Source organism: Cannabis sativa, chromosome 7, assembly GCF_029168945.1.
Source record: "Cannabis sativa cultivar Pink pepper isolate KNU-18-1 chromosome 7, ASM2916894v1, whole genome shotgun sequence".
Classification (NCBI taxonomy): Eukaryota; Viridiplantae; Streptophyta; class Magnoliopsida; order Rosales; family Cannabaceae; genus Cannabis; species Cannabis sativa.
In genome coordinates, this window is record NC_083607.1 from 12,500,276 (window position 1) to 12,520,616 (window position 20,341).

General features: G+C 34.9%; 2 protein-coding genes across 2 annotated transcripts; both read right to left on the reverse strand.

Moving 5' to 3' along the window:
- Nucleotides 1-14,341: 14,341 nt before the first annotated feature.
- LOC133039630 (uncharacterized) lies at nucleotides 14,342-15,148 on the reverse strand. The gene is made up of 2 exons (XM_061118535.1): nucleotides 14,942-15,148; nucleotides 14,342-14,776 (listed from the first exon to the last, which is right to left on the reverse strand). Exons 1-2 carry the CDS (start codon nucleotides 15,146-15,148, stop codon nucleotides 14,342-14,344), a joined length of 642 nt encoding a protein of 213 aa, XP_060974518.1.
- A 72-nt stretch (nucleotides 15,149-15,220) lies between these two features.
- Nucleotides 15,221-16,481, reverse strand: LOC133039631 (uncharacterized). The gene is made up of 3 exons (XM_061118536.1): nucleotides 16,243-16,481; nucleotides 16,089-16,151; nucleotides 15,221-16,016 (listed from the first exon to the last, which is right to left on the reverse strand). Exons 1-3 carry the CDS (start codon nucleotides 16,479-16,481, stop codon nucleotides 15,221-15,223), a joined length of 1,098 nt encoding a protein of 365 aa, XP_060974519.1.
- Between the last annotated feature and the right edge of the window lie 3,860 nt (nucleotides 16,482-20,341).

A 20,341-nucleotide genomic window follows, 5' to 3' on the forward strand; every position in this document is an offset into this window, starting at 1 on the left:
AGTCTGAAGGTTCTTGGATCCCAATCTTTCCATGCAATGGTTCCACTTGATTACCAGCCATTCCATACTTTGCTAGTAATACCGAATAAAAAATGATTGGCATATGTGGCAAAGATACTACAGGAGACCTTCGTTGTTTCAACCTCTGAATCTCTTCTTCATGTCGTTGAATCACAGCTTCCATTTTTGCAAACCTCTCCAAATCATACGGAGCCTTTGACGGATAACCATCACTCCCGTCGGAAGCCCTCCAAGGGCTTTCACCTTGGTTACGGGGACAACTTGGACTCCATTCTCTCCAACCGTTACTAGCCCTGGCCACTTTACTCTGACTCTCCATACTGCACCAGGTGTCCATTGTATAAGACTAACCTGTCAGTTAGTAAGTCAGTCTGGTCAGGCAACGACCTATTTACATACTTACTACCGCACTTACGGATTTTAAGGAAATACACTTAACATAAATAATTATAATCTAATATGCTTCCTAATATGCTTTCACATTCACGTTTATTTAAAGTACTAAACAAGTACGGGCTTACTGAACCGTGAACCAAGCTTTCTCTGATGAAGATTGTACATGTCTTAGAAAGCTTCGGTAGACAAACCTGGCGGCTCTGATACCAAAATTGTAACGGCCTAATGCTAAGGCACGCTACAGTGCTTTTTCAATTAATGTGCAATCTTTGCTAATCAAAGAAGTTTCTCGAAAAACGTGTCAAATTTAAACTTTTGCATTAAATATTAAACTTTATAATATAATAAAATAATTACAAATGCCGGGATCCCGTTTTCAAACTTTGTAAAATTTACTTTTTAAAATATACATTCCAGAATACACAATTTATTGGTCGCACAGCGACTTTCAAAATACAACTCCCAGATGTCCCGAGACCGAACACTCCAGGTCGCGCTGCTTGACATGTACAATCCCATCTGAGCTCAGGTTCACTCCTGTTCAGTCTTAGCCTTTCCTTTACCTACACATGGAAGCAGAACTGTGAGTCGACAAACTCAGTAAGAAATGCATATAACATATCATGTAATTTCTGACCTGTAAATAGGCGCCCATACACCTATTTACAGAGCTTATCAGATGAGTATGAACGTTCAAACTACTTGTGCTATTGACCATGATATCACTCCTACCAGCTTTATAATCGAGTTGTAGGACCGGCACTATGTTCGTGCCGCTATGATAGCGTCAACAACACCCAAAAGTATAATTGGCCATGATATCACTCTTAACCAGTACGATGCCTGTACTACTGAACCGTCACGATGGTTGTGTCGCTATGATAGTACCAATTCATACTTTCGGGGGAGAATATCACTCTTAACTAGTACGATACCTGTACTGCTGAACTGACACAATGATTGTGTCGCTATGATATCACCCGAACATATACAATGATACAAACAACATGCATATATATCATACATATACATCCACCCAGATAATCACATCACACATTATACACAGTTCTTACCTGTTTTCTGAATTCAAGTGTGTTGGCCGATCTGAACGAAATCTTGTGCTAGATGGATGCCCTAATCACAATAATTGTAACACAGATGAGTGACTCGCTAAATCACTTTCCGGGACTTAAACTTGAAACTAAAAGTTTCCCTATTGATAAACCACATGGGAATACTCTAAATATCTCAAAATTGGGAAAAACTAGGGTTCCCAAAATTCCCCCAACCGGCAGACCGGTTCCCAACCGAAAGTCCAGTTCTGGGTCACCAACCGGTCGACCGGTTGCCACAGGTCCCCCAGAACCGGAATTCCGGTTCTGTGCTGGGAACCCGAAAAATTCCCCCATGACCTCAAAATTCAACCAAACTTTACCAAACTCTCCAGTATACCTGTACAGTGCATTTACAACCTAAACCAACCAAAAAATCACAAAACAAACCAATAAATTCCAACTTGCCATTAATGACCTAAACTTGAGTTTCAAAGCTCAAGCTTACCCAAAACCATTTCCACCTTTCAAAACTATTAACCAGAGCTTACAACAACTCAAAACTAACCTAGAATCAGATTACATAAGCTTTAAATCTTAACAGCCACTAAATCACAATTCCACAATCTCAAACTCAAGAAAAACCTTAAAAACACATATTCAAAAGTTCTAGGGTTTTACCTCTTGATAAATCTTCCTTGAATTCTAGCTAAATCTCAGAAAAATGGAAGGAAAAAGTCTTATCTTTGCCCTTACTTGCCCCAGCCAAAAGAAAGAGAGAGAGGGAGAGAGTTCTATCTTGATTTTCCTTTGTTTTCTTTTCTAAATTAATTCAATATGAAAAATAGTTAATTGTAGTAATCCTTTGCTGAAAACTAATGCCATGTGCCATCAAATTAGGCAGCCACCAATCAACTTAATAGCAAATGACTAAAATGTCCCTTAACTTAAAATTAGGGTATTTCTAAAACTAGGGGTAAAATGGTCAAATTCCATAACCCCGATCAATCCCGATAATTTATTTTCTCTAAAATATTCCCCGCTTAGAAATAAGATCCTAAACTTACCCATGTGATCAATCTAGCCATCCATCGCATTTTCCGTTGTCGCCGAGCAAAAATTACAAAAATAACATATTTCACATATAAGCTAAATAATACCCCTAGAGTTTAATAAAATCTCCGAAATCGAGAAATTATAACTCTAATATTTATTTCTAAATATTGGGGTCCACAATTAAATTAATTCATAAATAATAATAAAATAATAAAAATTAGTGCTAATTGCCTTTACTAAACCAAATCACTAAAGCGATCGTTACAGTTCCTTACTCTTTGGATTGAAAACTCTAAGTTTTGAGTTGGTTTTGAGGTAGGGTTTTGCATTTTTGTGGCTGTAGGGATTAGACTAAGATTGGGGTGTGTTTAGGGTAGGTTTTTGAGTATGTTGGAAATGGCTTTAAGTATTTTCTATGGCTACTTGATTGAGTTTTGTTTGTTGAAGCCAAAGTTGAGTTTTCTTAACTTTAATGTGTGAATTTGATTCAATGTTTGAATTGTTGTGTTTTGAATCTTGGAATATGTTGTATTATGGTTATTATATTGTTCTGTGAAGTTTGGAACAATTGGTTAGGTTTAGAGGAAGTTTTGGGACTTTGAAGAGCTGAAATTTTTGAGGTTCTACTGTAGTGAACCAGAATTCTGGATGGTACAGGGCTGCACCAATCAGAATTCCAGATGGTTAATTTTCAAGAATACCCAATTTTTGTATTTTAGCCTTAACTTTTCACTCGGGTGTCCGTTTTAGACATTCTATATATCGTTTCGAAGCTTATGAAGAGCTCTACAGTATGAGACATAGATTAGAGCTAAAAGATTTATTATTTTAAGGTGTTTTCACCATAAGATTTGATAGAAAACCCTAGGTTATTTTATGCGGGTTTTAGACAGTGTTTTGGAATAGACCCTTATTGTTTTACTTTGGTCGTGACATAGAAATCGAGATTGTCAAGCCTCATTCCACTTAGGTGGATCCGCACACTTGAGTTTTGAATTGAGGTAAGAAAAGTGGTAAGCACCGTATGTGGCTAAATGTTAGCGATTGAATGGTTATAGCCTTGATTATTATAAAGATTCTAATTAAATGTTTGTCGACTCTCAGTTGTGACCGAGGTTTGGAAGAGGTTATTACCATTATGAGTAATTACTCCTTAAACCGCGGATAGGTTTCTTACTTATCGTTTGCTTCATCGGGCAATGATAGTGACATAATCAGCTCGTGGTTAACGAGTGGTAAAGGGGTACTTTATAAAGTACCAAGATTGTGTGTTTATGATATTGTGTGAATGTGTAAGCATGTTGATATGAGATTGAATTGATGAATAGTACTGGTTATTATTTTATTCACTTTTCTTGCTGAGTCTCTGTGACTCACGGGTGCTTTATGGTGCAGGTAAAGGGAAGGCAAATGTTGAGCAGCCATGAGTTCGAGGTCGTAGCAGCAATGTACATATCAGCCACAGTGGCACGGCCCAGTGAACAAGATGCTCTATTTTGAATGTATTTTGGGAATACAAAGTTTATATTGTAAAAAAATACTATTAAACCAGTTTGTAAATATTTTGAAAACAGGGGGACCCCATAGTTAATATTACTTATCTTTTGTCATAAAACAGCTTTATATCTCTGTTTTAAATTATCAAAATTCAATTACCCATACTTTTAATATAATTATATAGTATATAAAATAAGAATTTTATAAAAACACACACGTGGCATCCTTGTTGGACAGGGCGTTATAACATGGTATCAAAGTGCCAAGGTTTTTAGATCTTGAAGGCTGGTTTGATATATACATTTGTTGCGAGGACTCGCTCGACTCATGGTTTAGTAAGTTTTTAATTAATACATAATTTGTTAATTATCTGATTGTTTGATTATCTGAATTGTGTTAATATTGGTAATGTATGGGAAGCATTATGATATATTGAAATACTTATTAGTATTGTTATTACCTGGAATGTGACTACAGGTGTATAGATTATGCACCCGAGGAGGAGTGGTAAAGGTAACCGCGAGCTAGTTGGGCTCCGGGTTGCTGGTGAGAGTTAGAACCCTCCATCACCACCAAACTGGAAGAGTTATATGCCACGATGAAAGAGACAATCCAGCAGCAGGGTGAACAAATTCGAGAACTAAGAGAGCAGCGAGCTCAGCCTGCTCTAAACCCTAATCCTGATCCTCCGCCACCTCTGGTAGTGCCACCAGATGTAGGTAATCGTTTGGAACTGTTGTATGAGCGGTTCAAGAAGCAAACGTCAGTGTTTGAGGGTGGTGCTGATCCACTCAAGGCGGAGCAGTGGATGAGTATGATAACATCCATTTTTGATTTTATGCGGGTCGAGGATAATGACTGGGTCAGGTGTGCTATTTATATGCTGGGAGATGATGCCCGTATCTGGTGGGAGATTGTATCTCAGGGTCATGACCTGAATAACATGACATGGGATGCCTTTCAGACTTTGTTTTATGAGAAGTATTATAGTGAGTCTATTCGGGCAGCAAAGGCATAAGAGTTTATACGATTAACTCAGGGCAACATGACAGTGACAGAGTATGCCACTAAGTTTGATCGACTGGCAAAATTTGCTCTAGATGAAGTGGCTACTCAAGCTGCTAGAAAAGTAAAGTTTATTCGAGGGTTGGATGAACATATCGCACGGGATGTGATTGATGCTTCTAAACAACCTGGGTTTGTTCAGACTTATGCTCAGATAGTTGAGTTGGCCCTAGCTGTTGAGGGTGCAGAAGATCAGATACGAAAGAAAAATATTGCTAGAAGAGATTCATGGAAGTACACATCTGGTGTTGGTTCTAGAAGGGGTACTGACCCCGGTGATCGCAAGAAAATGCCTAATGAACCATTAGTTGCATGCCCAAACAAAAGGTTCCAAGGTAACCAAGGTTTTCGTCGTGGTGTGAACGAAAACTGGCAGACTTTTCCTGAATGTCCGAGGTGTAAAAGGCGCCACCAGGGCAAGTGTCAGGCCAGGGCTTGTTTTCATTGTGGGTTAGTGGGTCACATGAAAAGGAATTTCCCACAGTTGTTGTGACCAGAACAAAAGAAGGATGATACACCTGCTCCTGCTCGGGTGTTTGACCTGACTCATGCCGAGGCTGATGCCGACCATTCTACTGTGACTGGTTAGCTTTCTGTTGCTGGTACTTTATTGACTGTTCTGATTGATTCTGGTGCAACACATTCTTATATTTCAAGTAGAATAATTGAGAAATTGAATAGGCCTAGTGATGTACTTGCTAGAGGCTTTGGAACTTCATTGCCTACTTTAGAGTTGGTTATCTCCAGCAGGTGGATTCGATCCCTTCCAGTAATTGTGGAAGGAAGGGAGTTATTAGTTATCTAATAGAACTGAATTTGGAGGACTTTCATGCTATTTTTGGTATGGATTAACTTGAAAAATACAACACCACTAGTGATTGCAAAAGAAAGATGGTAACTTTTTAGCCTGAGGGCGAGGACCCCTTTGTATTTGTGGGTAAGAAGCAAGGATCCCAGATTCCCTTAATTTCAGCGCTTAAGGAAAGAGATTTGTTGGGTGAGGGGTGCATCAGTTTCTTAGCAAATGTTGTGGATGTTACCAGGGAACCACCAGCGGGACCGGAGCATGTCCCAGACGTTCGAGAATTTCTGGATGTTTTTCCAGAGGAGTTACCGGGGTTACCACCGAAACGTGAAATTGATTTTGAGATTGATCTAATACCAGGGACAGAGCCTGTATCAAGAGCTCCCTATAGGATGGCACCTGCGGAGCTAAAAGAGTTAAAAGTTCAATTATAGGGGATGATGAATTTAAAATTTACAAGACCAAGTACCTCACCTTGGGGTGCACCAGTTTCGTTCGTGAAAAAGAAGGATGGAACTTTACGAATGTGCATTTAAACCCGGGAGTTAAACAAGTTGACAGTGAAGAACAAGTATCCTCTTCCAAGGATAGATGACTTATTCGATCAACTACAGGGAAAGACCGTCTTCTCCAAGATCGATCTCCTTATCACCAGTTGAGGATTCAGGAAGAGGATATTCCCAAGACAGCTTTCCGGACCCGATATGGACAATATGAATCTCTGGTAATGTCCTTCAGATTAACAAATGCCCCGGTGGCATTTATGGACTTGATGAACCGAGTATTCAAAGACTTCTTGGATGATTTTGTTATCGTCTTTATTGATGATATTCTAATTTATTCTGACACAGAAGAGACTCACGGAAGACATCTTCGGATGGTGTTACTGTTGGAATATATTTTACCAGGATCTAGATTTACTACCATGTATGTTATTTAATATCCTAAATATGAATATCTAAAACAATGTAAATAAACACATATAAAGTTTAGGAAACCTTACATTGGGTGCAGCGGAATATTAAGGCCTCCTTCCACTCAGATCTCTAACCCTTGTATCCTGTCTGTAGCAGAGTATCACCAAGATCTGAGCCCGAATGTCCTTCTCTTGATTCTGGATTCTTCACAGCCTTACACACTATGATTGAGATACCACTTGATGTGTGTGGGCAAAACTCTATCACTCAAGGTATGAAAATATTATGAAGAAGGAAGAGAGGAGTGGTTCGAATATAGGTATAGAATAGATGGCTCAATTTTTCCTGAAGGCAAGAAATTTCATCATCTTTTAAGTGTGAGCCATCACTATCTATTTATAGGAAATCACCTACATTTAGGTTAGGATTTATTAGGCATTAAAATAATGGAAATATTAAGTGGAAATTCTATAGGAGTGGCCGGCCACAGTAATGGGCCCCACTTTGGAATTTTCCACTTTTGACAAATTTTTCCTTATTTTTTCAAAAATGTCATTTTTCCAATTCTAACCATTCAAATGCCAAAACTATTTGTTTAATAATTAAAATTAATCATCAAATAAAATTACCATTCAATATATTTATTAATTAGAGTTAACAAAGTCTCTTAATTAATAAATAAGACCTAGAATCTCTTTTCTTCACAAATAAGCCATTGCTTAGTGAAAAATTCATAAACTAGACATAGTCTAGTTTTAGAATTATAATTGATTAATTAAAACCAACTATCTGAGTCTTACAAGCAGTATGGTCTCAACTAGTATGGGGACCATGGGCCTATACAACTGAGCTTCCAATAAGTAGAACTAGAATTTACTAAGTAAATTCCCTAACGTATTAATTCATTATTGCATCCACCATAGAACTTGGAATTGCACTCTCAGTCATATAGAACGCTCTATATGTTCCACGATATAGATACGCTATAAACATTTAACCATTGTTCTAATCTCAATAATCAAAGATCCTCTATAGATGAGTTACAGCGAGTAGGAATAAATCCACCGTTTCACTCCTCAATTTATTTTATCCTTAAAACACTTAGCTTCCTGTAAATGATATTTCAGTGAACTAAAATATAATCACTGAAACAAGAGCTCTTCCATTTACCTCTATTAAGCCAAGCTCGAAGGAAATCATCGTTTCACTTCTATGTCCTGAAAGAAGCTATAGATTCCATATCTATGTTTAGCTCTCCCACTCAATCACACTAACATGTTCCCAAAATGTACGTATCACCCTGACCAGAAAGTAGGCTTAACTAACAAATCAAAGAACATGAATAACACTCCTGAGATTGAACCTAAACATGAATAACGTATACAATGTTGGGGAGTCTTTGTTTGTTACATTAATTAACAAACAATGAGATTATAATGCTTTTAAAAAAAAAAGATTCTAACTTAATACCAAAAAAGAAAAAAGAATAAAAAAATTAAAAAATTAATTATATATGTTCTTACTGTTAATAAATCAATCGCATTCTATATGATACTAACAATATTCTTAGTAATTGAATGGATGATAAATATAATCCATTATATATGGAGATAGTCTTATTTTTTTTTTTTTTAAAAAAAAAGACAATATCATATTCGGCATTCTCGAGAATACTAACCTTCATATACTAATGTTCTTTTGTTCTAAAATATATATATATATATATATATATATTGATGTTCTTTTTATATGAAATATATTTAATAGATTATAATGAGAATAGAAAAATTAAAGAATACTAACTCCAATTGTTTTACAAAGCAATAACACTATTTTTTCTTTCTTTAATAAAAATGGCTACTGTATTTTTTTTGGTTGAAGACGGTTAGGTTTTCATTATGAGAAGAATATGAAATAATCTGCGGTAATATAACAATCAAGAATGTGATTTAATTTTTTTTTTTTTTGAAAAAAGATAAATTAGGTATTATAAAAGATTTATTAAACTAAAAAAAAATAGCTTCCTATGTTTTTTTTTAAAGCCCTTCCTAAAAAAGCTGGTGAGTCATTGCTTCTCTAAAAAGCTCTTTTAAATTAAAAAAGCTCTTCTCATATTTTATCCAAACATATCTAAATGTAGAGACTTCAAAAGCTCTCCATACCAAACAAGCCAATTATATAGCGGGTTAAATTAAATTTATAATATATTGGTTGAATTTAATTTTAGTTAAAGTTTTTTTTTTATTTGAATTCCAATCCCATAATCATTGACTCCAATCAATTTAATTCTACAACTTCCAACTTATAAATTATGAAAGGGAAATTTACACCCATTACTGTTTTTTCCATTTTTTTTCGTTTGTACTGTGACACGGTGGATTTTACTTTTGTACTATTTTTTTTTTGGCAGTATACTGCCTTTGCAAACTTTAATATTCAAGGGTTTTTTGCTTTACACTTGTCACGATAGGGTTTTGCCACGTTTTTTTTTAAAAAAAAAAATCATTTTTTATTTTTTGATTTGACGATTTTCTACTCTTATCAAAAAGGTTATGTACTTTTATATATTTCTTTTATTTTTTTTTATTTTTTTCGAATATAAATTTTTTTACTATAACCCACTCTCCCCTCAACTGTTCATCTTCTTCCCCCATTTTCAGTTTTCATTTACAGTTTCGAGTAGTAAGTAGTTTATGCATTTGAAAAAATTTCAAATCTCATCCCACTTTCTTAAACTTCCCTCTCATTCCCCCCCCCCCCATTTTTCTTATTTTTGTCTATAAATACCTTCATAATTGCTTATAATGGTCGTTACTTGTTCATCTCCTTCTCTGGCTAAAGCTACAAAACCCACAAAACAATCCCAGAAAACCAGACCCAAATCAAAAATGGGTAAAAAAAATATTAAAGACAACCCTCCTAACCCCACTTCCCCTTCTGCTAAAAGAAAAACTCATGGTGGACCTTCGAAGAACACTCGAGGGAAAAGACCTCGAATTGTGGTTGAAAACTCAAACTCAGATTTTGAGTTGGAATCTGAATTTCTTAAGTCGCCTGTCTCTGTGAAGGTATTTTACTATTTATCTTTTGTTGTTTTTGAGTTTTTTTTTTTTTTGTTAAATTTGATTTTTGAAGTTCATATAACTGGGTATATGTTTGTTTTTGTCTCTGTATTTGTAATTGTTTTATATATCTTGTTTGATTTATTTATGTGTTTTTTTTTAATTTTTATTTGTTGTTTTGTTGGTGTTGTTTCGTTTTATTTTAGGGCAAGGGTAAATCCCCTGTAAAGGTGTTGCCATCATCAGGTGTGGCTGAGGAAATTCCTGTTAATAGGATTGTTGAGGTTTGTCATGTTATGCATTCTGTTCTATGTTTTTTTTTCATTGTTTTTTTTTTATTGTTATTTCGTAATGTTTTATGGTGTTTTAGCAGTGTTTTTATTGTTCTGTTTTTAGGATTGGGAATGCAAGTACACCCGATCTCAATTCTATCATTCTAGAGTAGTAACATCTGGGTATTACTCTGTAATTGGAGACATTAAGAGAATTCTAGGTGAAAGCCAATTGGAAATTTTTTCAAAATCTGTGTTTGGTTATTTTCTTCAGATTCTGGAGTACATAATTCATTACCAATTGCTTCATTGTTTGCTGTTGAGGGAGGTTCAGCAGCCTAATGGGTTGGAGTTTTGGGTTTGTGTCCAAGGGAAATATCTTAGGTTTAGTATCTAAGAGTTTGCGTTGGTCACCGGGTTAGATTGTCATGTTGATTCTGATTTTTATCAGTTTAAGCAAGATGATAATGAATTGGTCAAACATTGTTTTAAGGGGTACAAAAAAATACCAAGGGTGCTATTCAGACTGCTTTTATTGCTGACAATCTGAAGGATAACGACGATCTTGCAGTCAAGTTGGCTGTCTTGTACTTCGTGCAGTGTTATTTGCTGGGTGGTCCCCCGGGTAAAGTTGTTTCGTCTGAGGAAATAGATGTTGTCGATAGTGGTCGATATAATGAATTTGGTTGGGGCAAGCATTGTTTTGATATCACTATGCATTCTTTGAAGGGTAAGATAGATTCTGGTTATAAGAGGGTTGTTCGTAGTGGCGAGGATGGTGGGTATTACAGATTACTGGGTTATCCTTTGGCTATTCAATTCTGGTTTTTCGAGTGTTGCCCGTACGTTATTGGGAAACTTTCGTTGTACTCAAATGTTGGCACTCCAAGGATTTTGAATTGACCTAAACTACCCAAGGACAAGGAGGGTCAGGTGAAAATGGATGTCATGAACACCCTCATTTTCAATCGATCTTTGAAAGAGGTAATTCTGTTGTTTTTTACACTATTTGTACTGTTGTTTTAATGTTGTTTTTGTGTACATTAGTTATACTTTATGTTTCGATTGTTGTTGTTATTTTATAATTTCAGTTTCATGTGCATACTTTTTTTTTTGTTTTTGTTGTTTCAGTTAAAATTACGAAACACCACTCCAACTTCTGTTGAGAGATTGAGTTTGAGCCTTACTGATTTTTTCTCTGGTGAGACTACTCCCGATGCTGTCAAATTCAAAATTAAAGGTGGTTCCAAGTCTGTTGGTCAATCTGGCTTGATGGGTGCTTCTTCATCATCTGTTCATGAGAATGTCTCCCGAGTTGAGTTTGAGGAATTAAAAAAGAGTCTATCTGTTGTTGTCAGCCAGCAAGGGATACTTATGAAATCTGTTGCTGAGATGAACAAGAAGTTGGACATTCTTATTGAGGTGTTTTTTTAATTGTCATTACTTTTTTCTGTTATTTTTTTAGTAGTGTTTTTATGTTGTTTTGTACAGTAAATTAATTTTTAAAGTTTTTTTTGTTCTCAGTCATCCCAAGGTGGTCACACTCACAATGGATCTCAGTCTGTAGATGCTCTTCGTTCTTCAGAAAATGAGGATGATGAAGATTCCACTTCAGAGGAAGATGAGGATGATAAAATCGAGGATGACAAAGGAGATGAACATCATGAGGATGAAACTGATGATGATCTTGATGGAGCTGGTATTGGTGCTGGTCAGGATGAGGCTCACACGGGGGATGTTCGTAATGATGAGGGTGTTGTTGTCCCCGAGGTTGTTTCGAGGGATGATGATACCGGCAAGGTGGATGATGTCAAGAAGTCTGACCCTGTGGAACCTGTTGTAGAGATCAAACAGGTGTATTTCTTGTTTGGCCATCATTTTTTTTGTGCCCTTTGTGTGGATTTTGTGTTTTGAGTTTATTTTAATAGTTTTTGAATGGTGTTTTGGTTGTCAGCCTGAATAGTCTCAAGGTGGGGAGGAGAACATTGATGTTGATGCAACAATTGCATCTGCTGTTAAAGCTGTGGAGAATTTGGTTTGTATTTCTCTTCTTTTTTCTTTGTAATTTTTGTTTATATGATATTCTATTGTTGTTTTAATAGTGTTTTGATTGTACTTTTTGAAATAAAAAATAAGTCTTCTTTTTTTCCTTTTTCTTTTTTAGATTGGTTCCTCAACTCATGTCCCTGCTTCTGTTGAGACTTCTGAGAATACTGATCTTGAAATGGTTGTTTTTCAAGAGACTCCTATTTTACGTCTTCAAAAGAGGGATCGGAAGAAAGGAGCTGTTTTGAAATCTCCATTCATTGAGCTTGCTTCTGGTGCATCTAAATCAGGTTCATCCTCAGTTTCTCCTGATGATTCTGTTTATAAGGTCGTTAAATATGTGCGTGGTTTGTGCCCGTTGGACAACAAGATTGGTGAACCTGTCGATCCACCATTGGAAGCTGAGTTTGTCACGTGGGTTGATACAGGTCTTAGAAAGCATAAATCTAAGTAAGTATTTTTGTAGGTGTTTTCAGTTATATATCTCTTATTGTTTTCCATTTAGTTTTTGATTTTTTATTTGTGTTTTGATATTTTTTATTTTTTTTTAGCACAACAACTAATGTGTATTGTAAGGGTCAAGACACAATATTTCTGCCATTTCGTTTTGGTATTGAGGACATTAGCAACAAGATGTGGTTTCACAACCTTGCCTACCCTAATTGTTTCCTTACTAATTTTGTAAGTTTTTTTTTATTATAATTATTTATATATTTTTGTTGTTTTTTTTTTAATTTTTTTTTTATGTTTTTAAGTGTTGTTCTGTTAGTTTTTTTTATAAGATTGAATGATTTTTTACTAAATTTTTTTTCCTATACAGCACATTGACATTATTTTCTACTATCTTCGTGAGAAAATAATGTACTCAGCCGAGCCGAAAATCAAAGTCACCACAACTGATTGCCTTTTTTGTTCTAGCATAACAAGTTTGTATGAGAAGTTTGTCGAGAAAAACAACGATATATCGGTGTTGTCTCTTTCTCACAATGTGGCCCAGTACATCCAAGGTGGTAAGATATTATGTGCCACTCCTTGGCATTTGGTTGATCATGTTGTTATGCCTATCAATGTAAAATTACAGGATCATTGGATTTGTGGTCGTCTAAACATAGTTGACAGGCGGATATATCTGTACAATTCATTGCGTTCTGGAAGGTATATGACAACTGCAAAAGCGGCTTGCAAGCCTTTTTCTGTTATTTTACCATATTACTTCTCTATCTTAGACTTCAAAGGCCTTCGCAACGAAGCTAAGTTTAGCGCGATGGAACCGTTCCCTATTGTTGTTGTTGATGGTTTACCCGAGCAGGTCACAGCGTAAGTTTTATGTATAGTGTTCAATGTTTTTCACTGCTTGTTTGTATTGTTATGCTTTTGTTATGTGACTTTGATTTTTATTAGTGTTCTCATAGTGTCTGTTTTTGTGTTTTCTTATTGTTTTTTTCCAGTGATTGTGGTGCTTTGTAGCATCATTTGCTGAGTATTTCATTGATGGCAAACCCATCCCATCCTCTGGTTTTGATGTGGAAATTCACCGCGATCGTTTGGCTGTGTTATTTTATCATTATGGCATGAAGAAGCAACTTGAGAACATTGAAAGTGAATCCGAGGCCCCTCCCAGCCTTCCCAAGAAGTGATTTGTTTTTTCAATCAGACTGTCATTGTTCTTATGGTTTTTTAATGTTGTTTTTATGTTTTTTTATGTTGTTTTCGAAAACAAACATTGGTGTTCTGTTGTGTTTTCTTACGTTTTGTGTGGACAATATGTAATCTTTATTTTTGTATGTTTTTTTTTTCTTCTTCTTATGTACAAACAAGTTGTTATGTTAAATTTGTTAGTATTTTCATTTCACATCCCTTATTTTTATGTTTTTTTTTTCTTATAGTTTCTCTGTTTTTTTGAATACAAATATTCATTTCATTATTAAAAACACAAACTGTTTCAATAATAAACTTCATATATATATTCAATTTAGTATCCAACATCTTTTAATATCCAATCTAAAGTATCATCAAATCCCAATGTAATCAATGTTTTCAAATAAAAACTGTATTCCCTTTGTATTTCAGAAATTTAAATTCCTCAATATCTCATTCTCAAAACGTATGTGTAGTTTTCTTTTGTTTTTCCACTGTTGTTCTGTTGTTGTTTTTATTCCCTTCTACATCTTCTGCTGCATGTTCTTTTGTTATGCCCCAGTTCACCACATTTGCTGCACTTGTTGTGTTGATCCTTTTCCCATCCAGCCTTCCTTCTTAATGTTTTTGGTTTTCCTGATTTTATTATTTCATGCGGAGGCAAGACTATAATATTCTTCACTTCTTCCGGTACCTCCCACTCACTTTGGTGTCCTATGGGGTAAACTGTCCCTGAATAAGTTGCCAGCCAATTTTTTTTTTTTTTGTAGTAATCTGAACAGTAAGTGTACGGGTCCATGTTCATCTCCCTCATCAAGGCCACAGCGTGCCCGCATGGCATTTCATCTATTTGGAATCTATTGCACGTGCATGTTCTTTTTTCTAGGTCTACTTCCCACGATTCTTTCATTCTTGTTACCTCAAACAAGTAATCTGTTGTTGCTTTAACCTGTTTTAAATTTTATTACAAAAAAAAAAAAAACAAACATAGCTGATATTGTTACAACAACAATACAAAACTATTAAAACAACACTACAACAACACATTTACTTACTGTTTGTTTAGTTTTTTTTTTTTTTTTAAAAAAAAAAAGAAGCATAATGAATATGTTACCTCCAGATTCAATGAGTATGTGTAATTTTTCAGCAGTATGTCTTCTCCAGTTGGTGATAGCTTAGTGAAGGTGTTGTGTGCTTTTGTCCTATTACTATGCGTCCATTGTTGCACCAATGCTCTCAAGCATTCTACCAGCGTTGTAATTGGTAGCTCCCTTGCTGCCAAATTTACGGCGTTCAGTGATTCTAATATGTTTGAGATCATTGTAGAATACCTCTTGTTTTGGCTATGAATTCTTGACCACTTTTCATAACCGACTTTTTTTTAGGTAAGGTCTTATGCGTTTGTCCAATCCATCCAATTCAGCCATGTGGAACTCGAATTGCTTTTCTGTGTAGGCTTTGACTGCTCCAAAGAATGGCAGATTGTATTGGCAGCATGTTGTTTGAAGCTTGTTTTAAGGTTGCTTAAAATGTGGTAACCGCAGTAACTGTGTGTAATTTCTGGATAGATTTCTCTTGCTGCTTTGATGAGTCTTTCATTCCTGTCTGAAATTAGGCATTGGTGTTCCCGGACCCCATACGCTTCTTTAAATTTTTTGAAGCACCATTTCCAAGATTGGTCATTCTCAGAATCTGCAACACAAAACGCTAGTGGAAAAATATGACCTGCTGCATCTTGTGTGCATGTGCACAACAAAGTTCCCCCATAAGCTGCTTTGAGGAACGTTCCGTCCACAACAACTATCGGTCTGCATGCTCCCCACCCTTTTATGGATGCATCCAACGCCATGAAAACAAAGAGCAAGTTGTTGTCTTCTGTTGTTTTCAGATCGACAAATGATCCCGGGTTTGTTTTTTCCACCACGTGTAAGAAACTCGGTATTAGGCTGTACGAGTCACTAGCATTACCTCTCAAGTCATTTACTGCATGTTCCTTACTTCTCCAAGCTTTCATATAGTTCATTTTGATGCCATACCTGTATTTCAACTCCCCTTTTATGTCCATCGATGTTGCCTTTGTCTTTATGTTCAAGAACTTCGGTTTTATGCATTCCCCTATCAGTTTCGATGTTGCTTGCCTTTGGTCTTCATGCCTAATATTTATGGGGCATGTGTGGATATTTGAGAACCTATTAAAACAAAAACAACATTAAAAAAAACTATTAAAACAAAAACAACATTAAAAATCTATTAAAACAAACCTGTTGCAGAGATCAAACAGGTGTCTTTCAGTACAAAGTGTGGAAAAAGGGCATTTGTTCAGGCTGACAACAAAAACAACATTAAAAAACTATTAAAACAAACCTCCTGATTATGAATGTGTTTGTTGGGCCATTTCTCGATGCTCGTAGTGACCAATTGCAGCTTTTGTAAACACATTTCAGACTGTACTCTTGAGAGCAGGACTTCCACACTTTGTACTGAAAGATGTTTTTGATTGCGTAGTAGCTGAGGACATTCTTTAGAGTTTCCTTGTCTTTGTATGCCTGTCCTTTTTCCACTTCGGGGTGATGCTTGTCTGTTATTAACTTTGCATTGTTGATGTCGATTTCTGGATCCAGTTTTTTACTGGTGTTTTCAAGTTTTTCTACCATTTCTTCAAAGAACTGCATTTGCATAGTCAATTATGTCGAATTTGTCGTTCTCATCTTCTATTGTTTCTGACTGTTCCCCTTCTTCTGTTTGTTGTCTCGTTGTGTATGATTCTGTTGTTGTTATGTTGTTTTCAAGCGTTGTTGTGTTGTTTTCGATCATTGCCACATTATATTCATACGGTGTTGTTGTGGATATCAAATTTGGTGTTGCAGCAGGTGTTGTGTTGTTGTTTTGCTGGTTGACGCATAGTGGATATGTGGTGAAATCTGTTTCTTTGATTTTCAATTCCAAGTAAAAGTACAGGCTTCGATCGTTGCATATTTTTATCGGTGGTATTCCTTCTTTAGCTTGGTACTGTATTTGTAGTGTTGTGCTAGTGTTTTCGCACCCCAATGAAGTAAGCAGTATTTGCAGTAGCTCTTCGTAGTTGCATTTTGTTGGTATGAATTCTCCACTAGCCACATAGTTCACATAATTGTGATCTTCATTCCATTGTCCATTGCTCTTGATGAGTACTGGTAGACGTTCCATTACTTGTCATTCCAGTGTCTTATTTCATGTTAAAACAATAGTACAACAACAGTAAAACAATAGTAAAACAACAAAACAAAATCAACAAAAAAATAATACAACAACAATAAAACAACAGAAAAACAACCAAATAAAACTACCCATTATATTTTTTATTAGTTTTTCTTATTCTATTTGTCTGATACATATATTTAGGAATGTTTTTGTATTAATAACCGCAAAACAACATTAGAACAACCCTAATTTTTTGTATGAACAATTGTAGTAATTTGTCAACTATTTTTTACGAATTATTTTGTGTTACAAACGATAAATTAACAATAGAAAAACCCTCATTTATCTTTTTGCATCATAAATTAAAGAATATCACATTTGTGTTTTCGTTTTTTTTTTGTCTTAAACTTCAGATCTAAATCTGGGGTTGTTTTTTTTTTTTTTAGTTTCTTAAGAATTAAATTAATTTTGGGTTTTGTTGTGTTTACCTCTGTTATTTGGGGGGACAATGTTCTGTAATTCTTGTTCTTCGATTATGCTTCCATTTACCAAAAACTCTTCGCCGGATTTAATGGTTTTTTCTTGGTTATCTCCGACTCCGGCGACTCCCCACACACAAAGCAGTTCGTTTTCTCGTGTTTTTTACTGTTCACAGTATAAATGTTAACTTGTTGGGCTTGGGCAGTACAAAAGTAAAGAAAATGGGCTTGGGCAGTAAAAAAGTTATTTTTGTCGTGTCCCAATATTTTTGTAAAGTTTTGGTTCAAAAACAGTATATATGTAAATTTCCCTTATGAAAAGAGAATTATTACAAGCATTGAGTCTATTAAATTTAGTTATATTGTGGTTCCCATCTCTATTTTTTATTTTTAATGAACTTTCTCGTTCTAGTAAAAACTAAGAACATATTGAGGTATAAAACAGGTACTAGCTAGCTTTGGTCCATTGAAGAAGTAAATTAAACAGTATGCACACAAATTATGACAACCTTCCACAATTTTAATACACAAAACAAAGTAAATTTCTCTTCATCAAAAAAGAAAAAAAAGAAAGTAAGTAAATATATGTAAAGTTAGATCACTACACCAACTATTAAAAACTGATATAAATAAAAATGACAAAATATAAATATATACAAACATATACTATGAAATATATATATATAAATGAGAAATGTGATGTCATCTAAATATATATGTTATATAATGGACTGCAATAGCCCATAGTCTAAAAAAAACATGGTCGAGATCTTTCACATAAAGTTAGGAGAGTTGGCGAGTTACCATTAATCGAAGAGAAATAGAGATGCTTGGTCTTTTTCAAATGGCAAAAGGGAAGGGAGCAGATCAGAGGAGATTAATTTTATTTTCTGGTTTTTGGAAAAAAACTTTAAAAACGGAGAAAACGTTATTTTTCCGTTTTCAATTTTACAAGCCAAAATCCGAATATGAATTTGGATTTGGTTTTCAAAAACTTGCTACCAATCAAATATTACTATGGGCCCCACAGAGTTTAAGTTTTCAAATTCATAAAATTGGATTTGAATACTAAACTAATCAGACCCTGAGTATTTTAGGGATAAAATACATTGAAGGGTAGAATGGTAAATTTGTCTCTTTTTCGATGTAGATCATCTATAGAGGATCTTTTTAACTATTATGATTGTAACAATGGATAATCATAACGTATCTATATCTTGGTACATATAGAGCATTCTATATAATTGAGAGTGCTATTCAATTCCAAATCTACTTATTGAAAGCTCGATTATATATGTCCCCTCACTAGTTGAGATAATACTGCTTGCATACTTAGTTAATTTATTTTAATTAATCAATTATAATTCTGAAATTAGACTATGTTTTATTTATGAATTTTCACTAAACAAGTGCTTAATTGTGAAGAAAAGAGATTTTGTGGTCAATTTATTAATTAATAGATTTTGTATGGTCTAATTAATAAATAATGTAAATGGTAATTTTATTTGATAATTAATTATAATTATTAAATAAATAGTTTTGGTATTTATAGGATTGAATTAGAAAATATGGTATTATTGAAAGAAGAATAACTAGTTGAAATAAAGTGGCAAAATCATAACTAGAGATTGGTCCTATTAGTGGCCGACCTTAGTGTTAATTTTTCCCAATATTTTATTCTTTTTTAATTCATAAAATTCAACCCTAAGCCCTAGTTGAAACACTATAAATGGAACATGATACTCTCATCTCATCCAACTATTGCTTTCAACCAAATAAAACTTAGTTTTCCTCTTTTAGACAACTAGTAGATGTGGGACACCTTCCTATACAGTTTTCAAGCCTCCTTCATTGTTCTTCATATTCAACCTATAGTGATAGAGTACCATGCCCAAACATAGCAAGTCAACTACTCAATCATAGTGAGTAAGACGGTGGTAACCAAATTCAAAGGAGAGAATCCAAACTCAGATTTTGATAATACTCTGTGACAAAAAGGAACAAGGGTCAGAAATCTGAGCGGAATGCGTCATTTTATTTTACTGCAACCAATGTAAGGTTTCTCACTTCTTATGTGTTTGATTTCATTGTTTTAGAGATATTCATATTTAAAATATTAATCAACATACTTGTTAGTAAATCTAGATCTTGGTAAAATATTCTCAACAGTTTACGGTTTTAAATATAATAATTGTTGTTCAAATTGCACCGCTATGTATTGGTATGAAAATACAAATTTCTTAAATATAGTTTTAATTTTATTATATATGAATAGTCCATCTGTTTGTAAAAGCTCAACCCACTTTTTTTGGTGAACCCTTTAAGTATTATATTTGGTATTTTTTATTGCTTAAATCATTCAAAAAGATTTGAAATAAAAATGATATAATCTTCAGTAAATAAAATATTTCTGACACATATAATATAATAACGTATTGTTGACACATATACAAGTCACAATTAATAGGATATTTCCAGACTCTTCTTCTTCTCCCTCTCGACATGAATAGTCTGAACAGACTCTCACCTTCGTCCCCAATGAGTTCACACTCATCCCCTCTGCGTTCCCATTCGGTGGAATCTTTCTCAAGCCCCAGATCTATCGATCTAGGTGGCTCCGACTCGTCTTCCATAGACACCCAGCACAGCTCGACTCGCCAAAGCCGCCTCAGCCGCGTCGAACTGCCCTGTCCCAACCATCCCAGTCACTTCAGCCATAACTCCGGCCAGTCTCCCAGAAGGCCGAACCGTACAAGCATTAATCAACCTCTTACAGGTATTAACTCCTTCTTTCACCTTTTCCTATTCCCTGTCAAATCCCATCAGAGAAATGGGTATTTTTTTAGGTTATTTTA

Excerpts from the sequence above, each read along its gene's own strand:
- LOC133039630 (XM_061118535.1), bottom strand. The coding sequence starts at position 15,148 with ATGATCTCAAACATATTAGAATCACTGAACGCCGTAAATTTGGCAGCA. Across the intron at positions 14,777-14,941 it reads CATACTCATTGAATCTGGAG|GTTAAAGCAACAACAGATTA; the intron begins GTAACATATTCA and ends AATTTAAAACAG.
- LOC133039631 (XM_061118536.1), bottom strand. The coding sequence starts at position 16,481 with ATGGTAGAAAAACTTGAAAACACCAGTAAAAAACTGGATCCAGAAATC. Across the intron at positions 16,152-16,242 it reads GTTTACAAAAGCTGCAATTG|CCTGAACAAATGCCCTTTTT; the intron begins GTCACTACGAGC and ends TTTTGTTGTCAG. Across the intron at positions 16,017-16,088 it reads CTGTTTGATCTCTGCAACAG|GTTCTCAAATATCCACACAT; the intron begins GTTTGTTTTAAT and ends TTGTTTTAATAG.